The sequence below is a fragment of the Aulonocara stuartgranti genome (assembly GCF_965226115.1).
Source record: "Aulonocara stuartgranti genome assembly, chromosome: 7".
NCBI lineage: Eukaryota > Metazoa > Chordata > Actinopteri > Cichliformes > Cichlidae > Aulonocara > Aulonocara stuartgranti.
In genome coordinates, this window is record NC_138945.1 from 62,068,131 (window position 1) to 62,088,093 (window position 19,963).

Here is a 19,963-nt window from a genome sequence, read left to right on the forward strand (position 1 = left end):
CACCAGATACTGACCGGTTCTGGGTCCCCAGACCCCCAATAGCGCAAAAAACTGCACATTCCAGGGTGGCCTTTTGTTGTGGGCAGTCTGAGGTACACCTGTGCACTACTCATGATGTCAGATCAGCATCCTGATGTGGCACACCTGTGAGGTGGGATGGATTATCTCAATATAGCAGATGTGCCCACTACCACACATTTGGACTGATTTGTGACCAGTGTTTGGGAGGGAGGTTATATTGTGTATCTGGAATGAATTTTAGGTCTCTACGTCCATCCCATGGGGAATGGGAGCAAAAACAAAAGTGTTGCGTTTATATTTTTGTTGAGTGTATATATATATATATATATATATATATATATATATATATATATAAGGTCTGTTAGATCATTTTCAACATATATTGTGATCTTTAAAATATATATTTAGTCACTTTATATTCTTGGATTATTGTACACAAGCTTTTTATTCTACATTAGGTGTCTCTTCATTGGATATATCACCAGCTGCACAAGGCAACCCTATGATCAATGGCTAGGTGCTAAAATTCTGATATGGACTTGGGTACTAGGGTACTTTGACTGTAGGACCAACATATAGGATACTGATCTAAAAAGTTATGGAACACTTTTTGTTGTTATTATTTTTTTTAATCCAGCCCTGGAAGGATTGATGATTTTGTTCTCAGAAATGAGACACTACATGTGGGGGTCAGCGGTAGTTCAGACCATCTACTAATCAGAATGTCGCTTGGTTGATTCCCGGCTCTTCTAGTCCATGTGTTGAGATATCCTTGTATCAGTTGGACTGTGTGTGTGTGACTGTTAGACAAGAACTCCTTAGTCATATATAAAAGTGAGGTGTGAACGAGACTTAAGTAAAAAGTGCTTTGAGTGCTCAAATTGAGTAAAATGTGTCATAGCACAGAAGCTTCTTTAATGTGCAGTTAAATACTTGGAGAGTGACACATTGGTTTTTGTAGTTTTGCCCCTGTGTGACACCACTGTAGAATCTAAATCAAACAATCGAGATGTGACTTGAGTACAGATTTTTAGCTTAGCAAAAAAAGAAAAAAGACATTAACTATTGAAGAATTAAAGCGTTTCATTAATATGACAATTGTCCACCAAAATTAAAAAATTTGTATCTTTGTCCAAAAACTTATGGACGTGATTTTACTGATGAACATGTGGCTGGAACATGCCTGTCACTGTGGAAATTACTTTTTGTCCAAAATTTGCTCTCATGTCTGCAAATAACAGTGCCTTTGATATGTGTAGTTCAATGGTGATACTATAGTTAGAGTTTCGTTGGTAGATAGGTTTTTTTTTTTTTTGTTCAATTAACATTTGAACCATGTATGACTTTGAAAAGAGGGAACTTAAGAGTTCTCTCTTTTAACTACTTCCTTAGTTTTACACACTGTATATTTTTTTGAGATGTAGATACAATGCAGCATTTTCTCTGACACTAATGTAAAATTCCAGGCACAGATTATGATAATTACTGTTATTTGCTCACAGTATAATGAATGATGCGACCTTAATACGTTTGAGCATTTGATTATAGTCTTTTTCAGCTGTAAAGTTACCTCTTACCTGCACCTCTCTGACCTGGCATCTTTTAAAGTAATGAAAAAGTGATTAAAAATTGAAAAAGTGATTCAGATATTCTCAATTTACACATTTGTTTCACAGATGATCTCTAAATCCAGCAGCACATGGAATTGAGAGCTCAATAGTGCCCTCTAGCGTGTCTGTTGTACAATGTGAAAGCAATGCATTGGGTTTTAAAAACAACGTCATATTATTTTACGGTACAAGAACGTATTATGTTTGCTGCATGTTATTTATTTAATGTTATTAGTATAAGGTCCCAGACAGAATCCACTAAAAACAACCTTTCTGGTACAATGGGCAATAATCCTCATGACTAAAAGAGAAAACAAAACAAAACAAGAAACAAACAAAACATGCTATATGCTGTTCTTTCCTTTTATCCTTAAACATAAGTTTGGGTTTTGTGTCCGTCTTTTGTTACGAACGCCTGCACATGCAGTGCGCAGGAGGAACCCTTGTGAACACGTAGGAAAACTGACAAGGGATTGCCAAATCATTTTCCTGCCTGGGAATGACGTCCGTCCTGCACATTCCAGTTATATTTAGAGCCTATAAATAAGCTCGTGGAGTGCCCCCTAGGCTTTGTTGACTGCAGGCAGCAGCAGTCAGAGCACAAGTCCTACAAATTGTGACCTTTGTGGGTATATCAATGAAATCATTAATCATTTCAATCATTAAAGTATTGATATGAACCTCTCACTCTGGTTAAAAAATAATAATTTTAAAAACATACATATGTGAATTAAAAAAGACAGGTAACATCTCCACTACTAGTAGAATAATCAGTGCTTATATAAATCTAGTCATAAATGAAAACTGTGTAAAAGAGCCGCAATGCGCACACAAATGACAAAGTACAGTGTATTACAACTCATATTGCGACACATACACACATCGAGAGATAAATGCCCCAGACCGGTTGAAATCCTGCTATGGTTTATGGGTAAAAGTACGCCTGGTATCCGCCCATATACGCGTAAAGCAGGCCAGACGGAGCAGCTAGGCCGGGGCGCTGGATCAAATGGAAAGTTCAATCGATTAATTTGCTCACTTTTTCGCATGTTCTCTCTTGCTTGTGAACCGACGACAGATCAACTTAAATGCGGGGGTTTTGGTGAGAAATAGGAAATGCAGAGATCGTGTGAAACGAGAGGAATATCAGCTTGACTCGGTCGCTACTTCGGACGCGGAACTCCACTCAGTAAAAGGTAAAACAAATGGAGGAGATTATTACATGTTGGGCCCCCTTTCCTTTTTTTTTTTGTAGTGCTTGTCGAAACATTGTTTTCACTAATGTAGTTAGTCGGTCACCGTGCCCGCTATCTAAACACTAAACAACACCGCTATAGTGGTATTATTCATTTTCGGTTTTTTGAACTTAACTACGCCCAATTGTTAACCTACCGTCTGGCCCTGCAACGCAGACCTGTGAGCTAGCTTACCAATGGCGGCTTCAAAATCTGGCACCCTTCCCCTTTGAATGAATGATAACGAGTGTGTCGGGGTAGGCGGTGCAGCCAGTGCTCCTTTTAATGAATTACATTTTTATAATACGTTAAGTTAGCTGATGTGGTCTCATGGTGAGTTTACTTTCGAGGCTGTTGGCGAGCTCCAATGCTAAGCTTGCTAGCAGCACAGCAGCCCGGTGCTCAGACGGTTTCACACAGCCTTTATGGTAACCCTGTAGTCGCAAAGCGGTGAATTTAAATCAAAATCCCTGTTGACTTTTAAGTATGCTACTGATGCTTCTACCTGTTGAAGCATGATAGGTGGTCTTTCATTGAAAAGCTAAATCACGTAGCCGGCTAACCGTTCCAAACTAGCATAACGATATGTTTGCTAATAAATATCGACGTCTTCTTGTGATATTTTTTTTTCTCCCGCAGTGATATTCAGTTCAGTGGGGTTTTTTTCTTCTTCTTCCTCTATTGGGAATGTCCTTGATTTCAGGAATGTCAACATAAAGTTGGATGCACTGCATGCCATTAATGGGTTCAGTTTAAGGCAAGCTACAGCCACGAGTGGCACACTCCTATCTTAAGGAAATAAGGTTTCCATCGACCTTCCACAGCTTCAAAACTTTGCCACAGTTTGAAGCAGATATCATTCACTGTATTAAAAAATTTAAAAAAAGAATCTCAATCCTTAAAACGCAAATTATATTTTCTTACTGGAGTACAAGAGCTAAATTCCTTATTTTTAAATTGTTGTTTGTTGCTTGACAGCTTGCTGTATTCATTCATTTTCCACTTTCACTGACTAGTATGCTGCAAAGTGACAGCATAGACATAGAGACGTGAAAGCCATGTGGCACACTCAGAGGAATCTCCATTGACACTGGAATTGGTCTTGTCTGTTCAGGTTAAAGATGAGGTTGTTTCTTTACAGATGGCATCCTCATCAATGACATGTGTAAATCACTTAGTGTGTAGATGAAATAATGGGGGACAATTTTATAAAGAAAAGTGTTGTGAGCACAAACTAGTTTATTAGTAGTTGGGCAAATGCATAGCATTCTAGACATAGCAATAATATTTAGTGGCACTCCTCCCTGACTGCAGGCTCAGCTGAGCTTTCTGTGCTGTAGCCTCTGAAAAGACCAGCAACTACTATTGATGTGTTCCGCTCCACACAGCAGACAGACAGCAGAGACCCTCCCAGTTGCCTGTCAATTTTGGAGCCTTAATGTAATGTCATGGATTTCTGCCTGGGGTTGGCGTCTGTTGTGGAGCTGTCACTCAGAAAACACTACTGAATTTAGACATTTAATTATATATACGCATAATCTCATCTTTATGCATTTTATTTCACGTTTGATGTTTCTGACAATTTTCAGAGACAGCAATTTCAATTGATTATTTAAAGAATATTTGATAATATAGCAGCTTTTTGTGAATCCATTTGGGTTTTTTCTGTTTATACCCTCCATTTGCATACAAACACATGCAGATTAACCATCTATTGTGTTTGTGGCAAGCTTCTTCTACAAGCCTCTTGGTTAATACTAAAATGGGCATTTTCTCTGTGAAAAGCAAACTAAACTTGGTGTGAAATCTAATTTCCCAGTGATTCAGGTGTGTTATTAAACGAATAGCTGAGGGCGAGTTGAGTTACTCACTGGAAGTGGTGTTCATATATTAATATCTTCTCATTCTGCCAGTCCTGAGTGTGCAGATTTCCAGTAAACAAACGGGTTGTTGTACAGAAATGACAATGTTTGAATGCGATTAGATTGTAAAATTGTTTTAAGTGGAAAATGCACGAGGCATTGATTGTGCACCAGATAAACTAATACTTTCCATTTGACTTTCACTGAAGATAATCATATAATGAGATTGTATTTTTGTTTTTTTTTAACTTGCAGGTGAATCATGACAGAATATAAACTGGTTGTGGTGGGAGCTGGTGGCGTTGGCAAAAGCGCACTTACCATTCAGCTCATCCAGAATCACTTCGTGGATGAATATGACCCCACCATTGAGGTAAAGGAAAAATATAGAATGTTTCTGTTCCTGTGTCTTTGTGTATGTGTCGACATATGAAAGGGGGCAGCACAAGTTGTAAGTCCTGTTTTTATATATATATATATATGTGTGTATATATTCACAAAAATGAGTTGCAACAGGTTTTACTGGTTTAAGCTTTAAAGAGAGACTCCAAACAGGTTTTCTAGAACTTTCAATGGATGTCTTCCTGCCCGAGCTCTCAAAAGGCCAGTGATCAAACTAAGTCCCATCATGATTTCAATCAATTATTGATTTGTTGCTGGAGGTTAGACCATTGATATAGATTAAATAGAAGATGGCATCCAAAGGTATGGCTGTTCACTGGAGCAAAGAGTAATTATTTGTGTTAGATGGGATTGAGTGTAGTTATCAGTGTAATAAAAAGCTGGAGTACGTCGACACGGTAGAAATGAGCTCATTGTAATATGAGGTCTGCTGAAAAATGAAGTGCCCTACTGGTGTAGTGAACAGAAGATGCCCTGTGGTATCTTTTATTGAAATCATCTCATAACTTTAAGTATCGTAATTATTAGATTAAAAATGCGATATCATCGGTAAATCACACTCAGCAGACACATTTAGAGTAACTTAAAATCTATTTAAAAATTATTAAATAAGCTATCATCTCATTGTATTACATCTCTTAAAACCACTAAATTCCAGGATTCTCATGTGTTTTGCTTCCAGGACTCTTACAGAAAGCAGGTAGTCATTGACGGAGAGACATGTCTACTGGACATCCTGGACACAGCAGGTCAGGAGGAGTACAGCGCCATGAGGGATCAATACATGAGGACAGGGGAGGGTTTCCTCTGTGTCTTTGCCATCAACAATACCAAGTCCTTTGAAGACATTCACCACTATAGGTGAGCTAGGGGAGAAATTGCCTCATGTCTTTGTAACCAGTATGTAGTAGTTTACTTAAAACTAAGAAATAACATGCTGTATTTTGAAGTCACTAAAGTGTATATATAAAAATGTATATTTTTTTATATATATGGGGTGCAATGATACGCAAAATTCATGGTTTGGTTCGATACTTTGGTGTCACGGTTCGATATTTTTTCGATACAAAAAATGTTCATGCCTTTTTAATTTTTAATTTATTAAAATTATAAATGTATATTTTAACTCAAAAGTACAGTTTTTAAATTTAATGTTGCTGAAACAACAAAATAAAAAAAATAAATCTATCTGATCGAGAAATCACTCATCTTTGGAAAAGAGAGTTTATTACAGAGAAATGGCTCTTTCCAAAATAAAAGCTATACTATAGCCTTCTTCTGGGGTATATTCTCAGCAGCATATTAAACATATCAGGTCCCCATAAGGAGAATCATGTGCTAAAGGCTGTCTAAATGACTCGGCTAAAGTTTGTAGCATGCGTGCTTGTTGTTTTTGCCTGCTTCCACTTGTCTTTGCACTAGGATGATGTCGGTGTAAATGTGCAGTCATATTCGTTGTTCCCACTAGTGCTGTCAGCGTTAATCTTGTTAAAATGACATTAACACCATAACGCGTCAAATCTCCGTTAACAAGTTACCGCGGATCGCTCCGTGCGTGGGGCTGGACGGCGTCAACACGTAAACGGCTAACTGCGCTAACGCACTAGTTCCCACAAATTGAGCATTGCGTGGCACATCCGACATTAGGGGTGGGGGAAACAAATCGATACTGTGTAGTATCGTGATATTTTGTTTGCTAATAATGTATCGATACAGGGACAGCAGAAATCGATATTTTGTTACAAAAAAAGTTTTTGTGCTCTGACTTCAGAGCATGTTGATCAGCTCCTTTTTCTGAGCAAGAATCCTGACATTCCTTCACTGTCCAAATGTGTTTAACTTTTTTTTGGCAGCAATAAACATGACAGTTTACTTATTTTAATTTAAGACATGTTTTTTTTTTTTAAATTAAGTTTAAAACTTTTTTTATTTAATGTAAAATTATATTTTGTTTTAATTTACTTTCAAATTCTTCAGTTGCTGAATGGGGTGCATAGTTTTCACAAATTGCATAGTTCAGAATAGCTATAATTGTACCAGATGGTTGCATTCAGTTAAGTTGGACTAGACTGTAATACAAACCGTTCAGTTTGTCAACAATAAAACTGACTGAAATGAGAGAAAGACTGAGTGCGAGACTTTGATATTAGATAAAATGAATTTTGATAAAGTTTACCTTTATGTACAGAATCTAACTATTGCAAAATATTTTAAAAAATTGCAATAATATCGTATCGTGGGATGTATGGTGATTCCCACCTCTATCCGACATACTGTTTTACTTTTGTCCATGACGCGCTTACCATCAGGGTCATGCTTCACATGAAAACCAAGATAGTTCCAAACGCCAGATCTGAATGAGGGTGGGGGAGGTTCAATTTCGGGTAGCATTGAGGCAGTTGCCATGTTGCAAGGAGCTTAGCTTCTGTCTTGCTAGCTTTCGCTGCGCTCAGTGGATCTGCACTCGACAGTGCAGCCTAGGCGGGGTAGTCGAACACAGATCCACTGAGCGCTCAACACAGACAGCATCGTCAGAAGAAGAGTTGATAAAATAAATAAATGTTTTATTGTTCAATACATATGCGTACCGAACCGAAAGCACTGTATCGAACGGTTCAATATCGATACCAGTATCATTGCTATTTATTTATTTAGTTTTATTTATTTTTTTACTGTAGCAACCCCCCCGCCCCCAACTTACTGATATACTAAAATATTGTAAATATATGGGATCTTCTATTAAAATGTACAAAAACACTGTAGGAATTACAACTACAGCAGAATATGTGTATCAGTGTTCTGTAAGGGGCTGAGCTTAAGTCATTAATGTTCTTGTTTCTGAAAACTACAGCAACACTTGCAGTTTATAGAAAGTCATTCTGTACACTACAAGTGTTTTGTGTGTTCAGTGTGGTTTGTTTGTACAGTGTTTTCTAACATCGTATTACGTAGCCAATGGAGTACTACACAAGTAAAATGAAACTAAAACTGCAATTCTGTTCTGGCTGTGAATGTGTAGAGAACAGATTAAGCGGGTGAAGGACTCTGAGGACGTCCCCATGGTGCTGGTGGGGAACAAGTGTGACCTCCCGTCCCGGACAGTGGACACAAAGCAGGCTCAGGACTTAGCACGTAGCTACGGCATTCCCTTTATTGAGACCTCAGCCAAAACCAGACAGGTGAGAATCCCAACAACAGACTGAGTGTTGTCCTCAAGACTCAAAGTGGCTCATTTGTCAACTCTGTCACTAAACTGTTGTGGGATTGAACTGGAGGTATGGAGAGCATGTTAAATGGTGTGGAGGTGCATGTGGTCTCAGGGTTATTGGTCGTTTTGTCATTTCCATAAATGTTCCTTTCGTATCAAATTGTTTTTTCAGAAAAGGTAAGCTAATGGTAATTTTGGTAACACAGCTGGATGATTTTGGGAAATGGATCACAAGAATGTGATTGTATCATGAGGGATTGATTTGTGTTGCTATCTCTGTTGGTCCCTTTTTTTTTTTCTTTTTTTTTCTTAAATGATGATCTTGCTTGAAATTGTCTCAGGTAACACGCTGTGCATCATTAAATCTTTTTTGGTTAATTTAAATTTAATGGGTGACAATGTAATCATTGCATGCTGCTTTGTCACGGATATGTGAATTAAATCATTATTAGCCCACCTGCAAAGGATCCTGCTTTATAAATAATCAGCAAATCGGTGTCAGGGACTCTGCATGAAAGGGCAAAGTGTCGGAAATTAATCAGAGGGTTAATGATTCTGCTTACTGGTTGCTGTGTCTGGGGTTTTGGAAGATTTTGCTGTGATATCAGTGGTGTGTGTGTTGTGGGCATGGCTTTAGGTAGCAGACTGGCTATTGGAGTGATCTGTAAGTGCATTTTAGTGTTCTCTGATCTGGGGTGAATCATAGTTCCTTTTGGTGCAGGGAAGTTCAGTGTCCACACAGTGCTGCTTCTATTAGAACCGGAACTATTACATTTATTTGAAGCCACTCATGGCTACTCTTAAATAATTTAATCTTCTCTGGAAATGCACGATGGGCACAATATACAATTTTTAAATGATACCAAACAAATACTGTTACCACTCGCCCACTGCAAGCTTGGAAGGTGTCTGTTTTTAAAACGTCATACAGTTTTGGAACTTGCACACGTTACATGAATAACGAAGGAGGTTTTGGACACACCAACACAGTCCTCGCTCACGACTTACCCTGCTTGCCGCATTTGTCATCTTGAAAAATAAAGTTCTAGAGAAGCATTTAAGCTTGTTCTGCTGGAAGTAATGGTAACTCCATTTCAGATTCCCAAATGCATCTGCTAAAAATGAGATTTTCACTGAATCATCTAAAATTGGCTGTGGTGCAGAGGCCAGAGGGGATAATTGGCTAAATTAAAATCTGGTGGCTTGAGCTTTGCTGCTTTTTTTTTTTTTTTTTTTTTTTTTTTTTAAATATGCAATTTAAAAAAAAAAAAAAAAGCAAATATATTCGTATTGTGACATTTTTATTATGACTGTAAAGTTTAACTGCGTCTTACATAGTTGTAAAGGTATCATATTCATAACAATCTGTCCACAAGCAGATATAAAACCACAAGCTAAAGCAAAGAGAGCCGCCTTGTCTTAGTCCTCACTACAGTAGATGTCTCAGGGATCTTATTTACCATCACAGAACACTTGCATACATGTACTCAGAAGGTGAAAATAAGAGCAGCCACACTGGTAATCAAAATTCTGAACCACTCCTGCACCATATTACACCTCTCCACTGTCTGTTTACAGTTGTGGTCAGAAGTTTACACAAACTCAACAAATTCTGCCAAGAAGGGTGGTCAGCAATCCAGCCAGAACTATGCCAGAAGCGTGTTGATGGCTGGTGTCTGGTTGAGGTGCAACTCAAGAAGGGACATTTAGCCAAATATTAGTGGGGGCGTGTCTTTGTATTTGAGCCTGTGTGGATTAGAGAAAACTAAAATGAACTCAAAGCTCAAGCTTAAAGATGTATGCTGTACAATCAATTGAAAGAAAAAAATAATGGCCCAAAATTATCAGGACATTCATGCCCATGATAAGTGAATTAAAACTTCTGACTACAACTGTATACATATACTCAATGCGTTGCACTTGTTTTGGACTGATGTAGCTGAATACACTGCTTCTGTCAGTTTCAATGTGGATGGAAAAGTAAGGAGACTACAGTGCATCATTGCTTAATAGTAGTCAGGTCAGGCAACATACTGAATCAAAGTATTTGTTTTCTGAATGACTTAATATTTATTTCCTCTCCTTAAAAACACTCAAATTATCTTTTTAAAGATATGGAGGGGGGGGGAAATCAACATTTATATTCATCCATATCCCAAGATTTTGAAATAAAGTGTTATGCAGAGGATTAGGCAGGGCAAACTTTGCAAGTAGACCTGCACCGCCAGTTTGCTTTACTCCTTCGTATTTGTAGTTTGTAACAAATGCATCCAAATAGTATGTCCTCCCCCCTCCTCCTGTGTATTCCTCAACATTGAGGAAAGTTGTGTTTCATACTGCAGAGAGTGGAAGATGCCTTTTACACTCTGGTACGGGAGATCAGGCTGTACCGGGTCAATAAGATCAGCAAGGAAGAAAAGACTCCGCGCTGTGTCAAGCTTAAAAAGTGTGTTGTGATGTGAAGGGGTAAGTGTATGCAGCCGCACACCCACCAGCTCTGCGTGTGTGTTGTTAGTGGGAATTGTGGTGAAGGAAATGGAAGAAGACACTCAGTGAGGAGCTGGTGCTTCACATGTTCTCAAAGCTAACCTGCTGGTTTCTATTGGGGCTGTGGTGTGAGTCTAACATGAGGCTGAGGCAGCTGATGATTCCTGTCCTTTCAGTGTTTCTGTGTATCATGGTTGATTTTATTGAGTTTGTTTTCACACTGGATTGGTTTACTGAGCCTAAAGAACTTTGATCTATGCAAGCTAGTCTACTTTCACACTGGTGGACATTTGCATTATGCCTTCCTCATATAGGGGTGGGGATTTTTTTTTCTCCCCTTATTTCCATTATGAATGATGACTGTGCTTATTGAGAGATGTCAGAAAAATTGAACGCTGTAAGTAGAAAAAGCACGACTGAAGTAACAGTCTGCATAGAGTGAGAAATGTTACAAAAAAACCCAAACAAGTGCCTACCTTATTGCTCAACTCGAGCATAAAAACTAACACAGCACCAGGTTTGGGTTTGTTTTCCGACTGTAAAGCTGGGAGTCTGTTTTCTGTCCTGTTTTAATCCAAACACGACTACTGAAATACATTTTCCTATAATGAAAGAAACCTTCTTTCTGCACTTTGGCAGCCAGACCTTTTCCTTTTAGTCAACCTGGAAAGGGGTCTGCACTTGTGTTCACACAGTCAGATTTCCAGGCTAACCGTTCCTAGATTCAGACTACCAGTGTGAAAGTGTCCTAATGGGCTGAAATCAGCATGAACAATGGGGTTTTTGGGCTGGTTTAGCCATCATGTGTGATTAGAGGATGTTACTGCAAACATTGGACTGAATCATTTGCTGGAATGTGTTTCTGCGAAGGATGCGCTTTGAGAAAATGGCAGAGATGTGTCGTCAACAAATTGTGTGCGTGTGGTTTTAAGGCAATTTTTCCTGCTGATATAAATCCCTTCTTCTTTACTCTGTTTTGTTTTCCTGCTGTCTTTGTCAAAACCTTAAATTGGCCTCAGGCTCTTTACTCTACTGCTCCTTACAGATTATTGTCACATTTACACACCGTTCAAAATGTTCATCACACATTTACGTCAGTGTGCCATTAAAACGACACTTGCTGCATTTCCATGGAGCCTGTTACTCACCAATAATCTGAATAGGATCTTTGTGAGAGAATAAAAGCCTAATTTAAATACCTCTGTCAGAATAAATTGGTGTATTTATATAAAAACAAAACAAAGTTTTATTACCCCTTTAACTCTTTTCTTTCTTTTTTTTTTTTTTTAAAAGGGCTAATTTAAATTTGTTTATTCATTGCTTGTGAGAGCACTTTTCCCAGCGGTGCATCTTTTCCACTGGAACTATATTTTATGAATACTTCAGGTACATACATTTTAAATCCTGTACTGGTGCCAGACTGTGCTGATGACATTGAGAAATGAAGCCCATGTAACTGCAGCCACTGTCTTTGATGTCAGTGGAAGCACCACTGACTTTTATTCTGAAACACACATTTTATTCAGCATGTCCTAAATGGTTCGAATCGGATTGATCCCCCGAATTGTGTCTCATTTACAGAATGTACACTTAATCAGAAAACGGTGTATTTAAAATGGACAGACTTTTTATTTGGAGATTTTGATTCACTTTTAGTAGACAAGTTTACACAGTGCAGTCATGAACAAAGCTTCTTAACTCTAACGGTGCACACTCTCTGCTTGTTTTCCAGGGCGTCGACGATGCCTTTTACACGTTAGTGCGAGAAATCCGGAAGCATAAGGAGAAGATGAGCAAGGAGGGCAAAAAGAAGAAAAAGAAGTCCAAGACAAAGTGTACAATTATGTGAATAATGATTCCCTTTTAAGACAAAAAAATGCAACTATGTTGAACAGTTCAAGTAATACATTTTGTACATTACACTAAATTATTAGCCTATTTCTCCATACCCACACAATACTAAACCTGAACTGAATTTTCTGCCTTTTTTTTTTTTTTTTCTCTTCTCTTCTTATTTGCTTCTTTGGACACCAATAAGCTTCATTTTCAGTTTAGTGCCAGTTGCCCACAATATGGGTTCAAGAGCCTGATGAATTTAGGATTGTTATTTTTTTAAATGATAATGCTGATTTGGAGCATTTTACAGAGCTGGGAGCCAATTGCATTGCAAATTATGTTTAACAAATTATTCATTAAACCGTGAGTTAATTTTCTCTTTGCTTGAAAGGTCATGTTCTCTAATGACCTTTTTAAAAGTATGGGATGCCAAAGAATGAATTTTCATCCCGCTCACGTAGACAATATGGATATGAAGAAAGGACCAACAGTCAGCCAGATGAGATCCAATCCCAGCCCCCGTGTTTTGTCCCCGTCTCTAACGACCTCTAGGTATGACTTAGCTATGCCACTGATAAGTATGCATGCAAACTCCTACTCATCTCTGAATGTTTTAACACCTTCATTAGTTATTAATTAATTTGTCTTTTCTTAGTACTGTGTGTTCTTGCCATGAGGTGAGAGAGATTTTTTTTTTTTTTCCCTTTTTGCATGAATTATGTCCTAGAAGACATGGGTAAACTGCCTCTGGTCGATGGATTAAACGAAGCCAGCGATAAAGAACTCTGACTCGGTTGGACATAGTCTAGTTTTTCAGGTTTTTTTGAAAGTAGTTTTTTGCTTTTGTGAGAAATAAATCTGCCTTTTTTTTTTCTTTTTTTTTTTAAAGCAGAAATTCTAAGCAAGATATATATTTGAACCCATTTTTGTCTTAATAAGATGGGACTAGCAGCCACATTATGAGGGTCATTTTGTGTTGCCTTTTTTGACTTCGGTTAAAAGTTTCCTGCTTTTCTTTAGGCTAAGATTTGACTGTAGGATTGTTTTGATTCATCCTGACAAATAATCATTTCATCAATATATGCTCAAAAACAGCTGTTAACAGCTGTCCTCCTCCTTGTGGACTTCGTATTTGACCGTAATGTTTAGGTTCACTGCATAATTTAAGGTTTGTCAGAACATAAGAGGCCACGGAGGTGTCTTGCGCACTAACTTCTTTGCTTGTGAGCAGCTAGAAAGCAGAACGAATCCTTTACGCAGCTGTCAAGAATATTTGTCTTGGTGTGGAGTCACAGAGGTTGTTCAAAATGTTGTCCAAATAAATTTTCAGATTTTGTTTAGCTTTTCGAAGAGGGTTTTGTTTTTTTTCTTTCTTCCCTTCTCTCTCCTACTCCTTGGATTCTTTTGCTTGAGTGTTGAAATTGTTTGTTGGCTTGCCTTTCAACAAAAATGATTGTCCAGCAAAATAATTTTTCTTCTTTTCTTTTTTTTTTCTCTCATAAAATGTGTTTAGCGTGGCGATGCAACTGGAACGGATGTTTGTAAATGAGGCAATAATTGCCATAAAATTGGTTCTTAGATTAAATCGTCTGACTTTATTACAAAAATAATAAAAAGTCCAGTTTCCTTCTGGGGTCAACCCCAATTTCACCATTTTCCATTGTATTTACAAACTGCTCATCTGGGTTTTTTAAATTTGCCTTTTATCTTTGCATTAGGTGCTACATATAGATGTTGGAAGAGCCGAAACATCATTTATTTTTCCCCCGTGTACTCTAGAGATACACAAAATGCTCTTCTAGGGGAGCGTTGTTATTCCCACAAAAAGTGATGTTTTGCTTTCAGGATTAATGGATTTTGACCCAGTTTATTATTACCTCTTTTGCTTTCTTTTTTTCTTTTTCTTTCATGAAGTAGATGATAACTGTTGATGCAATTTTTAATTATGGAACCCTCCTGTCCACAATACTGTTTCACAAGTAGTTTTACTGTAATGTTTGAAATATTCCTCTTCCTTTTAATGGGTGCCAACAGCTGATTTCTGAAATGTATCATTTATACCTGGATCGTATTTTAACAACCTTTGTATAGTTGTGATAATGAGAGGTGCATATTTTGTAAATTGTGCTTCATTTCATTTGTGTCTACATGAATGTTGCTTTAATGGAGTTTCGCTCCGCTCTCTGTATGTGAACAGCAAGTGTGACTGGGGTCCAGGTTTAGGGAAGTGAATGAATGACCACTTTACATCATACCTGTGGTGGGCAATGTAGAGTGGTGATCTAATCTCAAATGAGTCTATTTTGCCATAAATCTCACCACTCCTATTTAATGTGTAATAAAGAACAAAGTAAAGAGGAACCCAACTATTTTTTTTTTTTTTTTTTCTGTTTCCTTCATAATGTTTTTCCTCCTCTTCAATTTGAATGATCTGATTAGTTTTTTTTCCATCACAGCACAACGAACGGCTGGAGAATAGGAGAATGTAACTGCAGTATTGACACAAATTTGCAGTGATTAAAAATAGGATCTCATTTTGTTCTTCTGATATTTGAAGACTTCGCCAGTCTTCCCAGTAGATGGCACTGTTCACTCAGTTTGAAAAGTATTACAGATGACAAGGAGCAGCTCTGAAGGCGCATTTCTCCATCTGCTCGCACTTGCTGTAGAGTCAGCCGTGTTCTACCTGGTACATTTTAAAGAATATAAAAGCACTAAATATACTCAAGTCACAGCACAAATATTTACTTTTATTCATTTTGAAAATCATGGACAGGCATTTATGACAAGAATTAACCTCATGTACTGTCATCAGGTTCATTGCGTGCATGAATTAAGTTGATATATTTTAATATGTATAAACAAAAACATGCCAGTTTCATTAGGCCATGATGCACAGTTCTAACAAAGCAAAAGCTCCACACTTGAGGTTTTATTTGGGAGTCAGTCCAGAGTCCTGATTTGGTAAGAAAGCTCAGCTTTAAATATACACACGATCACATTTGTCTTGTATCCTTTCTTTGAAATAGCTTGATCTTATTCTCCAGGTTTAACATAATGAGCTCTTAATGTTATTTCATCTGAATGAAACCGGTTCAGTGCAGGCACCTTGACAGGAATCTAATTTTAACTAATTATGTTTGCAAAGTCCAAACAGTTGGTTAAAACCTATTTTAGCTCATTAAATTTGCTAAATCTAAGTATTAAGAATTAGCATTGAATGGTGAATACATTTGCTATTTTTCTGAATGGGACAACATCTATTATCTCTTAAGGCTCGTTACATGTTTATAGTATTCATATTGTTACATACAGATCCAAGTTTTTATACAGTGAAAAGCTGAGAGTTGTGATGAACTCTGATATAGTGATGTTAAAACATGCAGAGCTATTAATCAAAGAGACTTTAAAAATATTTTAATATCTGGTCCTGTCCTGTGTCCACATGTGACCTTACATCAGATGTGTTTCTTTCAGTCAACATTAGCGTTTCATTTATTCTTTTTCATTTGTACTTTTATGCTCCACCCCTCTAACTCTGACTAGATTTAAATGTATTTTTTAAAAGCATCCAAATCTTATTTACAGCTGTTCAGTACTGACAGAAAACCGCTCCAGAGGTAATCCTTAACTTTGAATGAGAAACCAAGGGTGTTTTTCAGTGTAGCATCAGAATACTAATACCAGGCTTTAAACTTGAAAGAAACTGTTCTCTTTTATATTAATGTGCAAATTTTTGGCTTTCACTTTTTGCATGTCTTTGGAGCTTCGCCCGTGGTATGTTTTTGTTCAATTCGTGTGTTTTTCTCTCAAAAGCAAGATGCTGAACATCTTTCTGTTACATTCTGACCTTTCTTACAATCAAAGCAACACTCAGGGTTATTGAAATATATACATACAAAGACTAATGGATAATAATGTAGAAAACGTGGCTGTTATGGTCATTTTGTACTCTACAGTCTTTCTCTTTAACTCTAGAGTATTTTCATTACTATACCTTAGTGCAGTCTATTTTATCTCCTTTCCTTTTAAGCCAGCTATCTTCTGATTGGCTGTCTCAGTGACATCACAAAGACCCAAAAGTAGAGAAAAATGATCCGAAACAGACTGTTTAGAGAAGTCTGAAACCTGGTCTGGGACTCACAGGAATTCCTTGTACTTGCTGACCTTATTCAAGATGAGGATCCTCCATTGCACTATATAACACTCAAGTCCACTTTGAAAGACAACTACAGCACTTTGAAAGTAATAATCACTCACTGGCTGCTTTGTTAGGCACACCTGTTCACCTGCTCGTTAATGCAAATATCTAATCTACACATGGCAGCAGCTCAAAGGCGTGAGGACATTGCCAAGACGACCTGCTGAAGTTCAAACTCAGCATCAGAATGGGGAACAAAGGTGATTTAAGTGACTAAACGTGGCATAACGGTTGGCGCCAGACAGGCTGGTCTTCTCTGGGATTTATGGAATGTACCTGCGACAGTTACAGAATTTCCTGATCTAGTTATTGTGGAAGATGATCCCTCCTTGTTGTAGCAGAGACCGACACTCTCCTTTCATATTTGCCCTTACTATTGGTTTTAACTCCATGTAGAAAACAGTGCAGAAGGCTGTTTTTAAATCTAATTGGCTGGGTGAAGTTTTGAGCACGTGTTTAAAAATTAATCAAGTACAGATAAATTCAGCTTCATTTACCATCACCTTAAATGCTGTAATCATAATTTCCAAATTAGCCACGGCCCTGTTTAAACATTTCTGTCATTGGCAGTGTATGCCTTGTGATTTTGACATACTGCATCCATGCAAGGAGTTTTAGACGTCAGCATGCTGCTGCATTTGCATAGTTTTATAGAAAGTCTCTTCCTACCAGCCCTTATTTACTGCTACAGTGACAGAAGTTGTCCTCTGGCTTCAACACGCAGGATTGTGTGTTGGAAAACGAGCTTGTTTAGTCATATTCTGTGAAGGGAGATGTCATGTAGCATCAAAGATGAGATATTTTCCCTTGCAGATTTTCAAGAAATAAATGCCAGCTAGATCATGCCCAGAGACAGTATACAAGCTTCAAAAGGACAGGCCTGTGTATGTGTCATATGCCGACAATGCTGGGGTAATTGGCTGCAAAACAATGGTTGGTGTCGAGGCAACCTGTATAGATATATCCTGCTCTGTATTACAGTCTATTAGCCAAAACTGTTTGTGACACTAAAGTTGTAATTATCATTTATGAATTCTTTTTATGCTCTTAACCAATTATAAATGAAAAATAAACGAGCGGCTTAAGCTGTTTTTGTTTGAATAGCCTATTTGATTGCTCGGTTTTCCTTTGTAATTATTCTGCATTGCATATGCCAAATAGCTTGTTTCAAAGGAAGTTAAGTTGTTTTCAAACTGTTGCTGTGAACAATAAACTATGTTACCATATTGTGACAAGCTCCATTACTCTGTCTTCCTAAACAATGGGGCTACGGTGCCTGCCACATACCAGCCAAGAGTGAAAAAGAGAGGAGATCTAATGAATTATGCAGAGAGAGCTTTCTCTCAGCCTGACAGTCTGAAACCAGCCTGGAGAAAATTGTAAGAGAAGTACAAGTCAGTTCAGCCATCACAAATCCCCCTCCCCTTCCCCCCAGGGACTGTCAAGGCCAAGGCCTGTCAGTCAAGCACCGTCTTCCTAAACTGTAATCTGGGGACAGCACCGAGAAGCCTGCAGGTCCGATAAAGCGCCGAAAAGATGCCCCAGAAACCAATCCACGATTCTCTCGGCTCTCGTCAGCGAGAAGGTTGGGCTGGAAAAAGACACAGCAAATGTTCTTAAATTGCTAACATCAAGCTTCAGACTGTGTCCACGCGCAAACCACACAGCCCAAAGCTGGCAATTTCATCTACCCACTTGCCATGTGCAGGAGAAAGCTGGGTGGCAATCACTACTCCTGACCCCCGCGAGCGTGTGCGAAGAAGGGTGAATTCACAATCATCTGACCGTCCAACCCTCTGCCTTGTTAGTGCGGCGAGTAAGAGAATTTTCTTTTTGATTTTAATGAAGCGTGGCTTCCCTCCCTGGTAGGCAGCTGAATGCGGGGCTGCAAGAGCACAGTCTGGTAATGAGAGGCCAGAAGGTTTAGGTGTCTTCACACTGCAGCACATAGAAGAGACTTAATACAGACGTGTTTTCAGCAGCTCAGGAGGAAGCGGAGAGCTGGATGAATATTCATGGAGCGGTGATGAATTGTGTTGCCTACAGCATCGTGCCACTTTGAAAGCCCTCATGCTGCTTCTTTTATCACAGAAGGTCCTTGGCACTAAACCTCATGGGCCACAGCACAGCGCTTCAGCATCCAACTACCAATTATCATCTGAGATCATTAACTTGTTATGTTGACACAAACACTGCAATTTCAGATGCCCCTCTATATTCAAATGACCCTATTCATGAGGAGTGGCTGACTGAGTTGATTGGATTTTTTTCTTGCATGCATCGCAATCAGTCAACAAGTGATGTTTGGACACAAAATTAATGAACAGCGTACAATGCTTTGAACTGTGGGCATGCTGTGTTCCAAGATGGATAAACAAGCCTCATAATATCTTAGAGTATGCATCAGTACCAATTGATGCTATAATGGCACGATGTTGAATGCTTGCTGCTAGAAGTGCACAAAGCATATTCTCCATGTAATGACGGCAAAGGCACAAGGCAGAAAGATAAAGGGATAGAAGGACAGAGGCGAGAAGGGTGGCAGGGTGGAGGGCGTGGGGATTGAGCAGTGTCATGTTCAGCAGCCCCCAGACGGGTGATTCATACCAGCTTCATCACTGGCAACAGACAGGACATCCAGGCCTTTATTACTACCATCCATCACCATCACTTCATCAATCTAAGCTCCTGTGAGCCAGCTCTCCAACTAGTCCCCAAACACCCATCCCAACATGCTGCTGGACAGAGATTTACACCCACCCACTAACATCCTCTGCCTCTGACTTTAACACAGACACACAAAAATGCTTCTATGTCAACTTCAGTCTCTCTCTCTCTCACACACACACACACACACACACACACACACACAAAGACAGAACGACAGAGAGTTTGGAAAGGCCATTCTGCATGGTGTGAAGCTGTTTCCCTTAGGGCCTCTGACTGACAGGCTATCTTGCACTGTGAAAGCCACTTACACTTCAGCCACATCATGCCACCTGCTGCTGCTGCTGCTGACCAGAGTGTCAGAGAGGCATATCATAATGGATGTACTACACAGTGGGAGAATCGTTAAATCATTCCCACTGCTCCCACCATTA

The 19,963-nt window shown here is 38.6% G+C and overlaps 1 protein-coding gene across 2 annotated transcripts; it reads left to right on the forward strand.

Moving 5' to 3' along the window:
- The first annotated feature begins 2,565 nt into the window (after positions 1 to 2,565).
- kras (v-Ki-ras2 Kirsten rat sarcoma viral oncogene homolog) lies at positions 2,566 to 15,022 on the forward strand. Of its 2 annotated transcripts, XM_082541103.1 has the most exons (6): positions 2,566 to 2,827; positions 4,984 to 5,101; positions 5,813 to 5,991; positions 8,150 to 8,309; positions 10,681 to 10,804; positions 12,558 to 12,669. In XM_082541103.1, exons 2-5 carry the CDS (start codon positions 4,991 to 4,993, stop codon positions 10,798 to 10,800), a joined length of 570 nt encoding a protein of 189 aa, XP_082397229.1. In that variant the 5' UTR covers positions 2,566 to 2,827; positions 4,984 to 4,990; the 3' UTR covers positions 10,801 to 10,804; positions 12,558 to 12,669. The 2 variants fall into 2 exon arrangements, with proteins under 2 accessions (XP_082397229.1, XP_082397230.1); XM_082541104.1 differs by lacking the exon at positions 10,681 to 10,804 and having other exon boundaries at positions 2,568 to 2,827; positions 12,558 to 15,022.
- Positions 15,023 to 19,963: the final 4,941 nt, after the last annotated feature.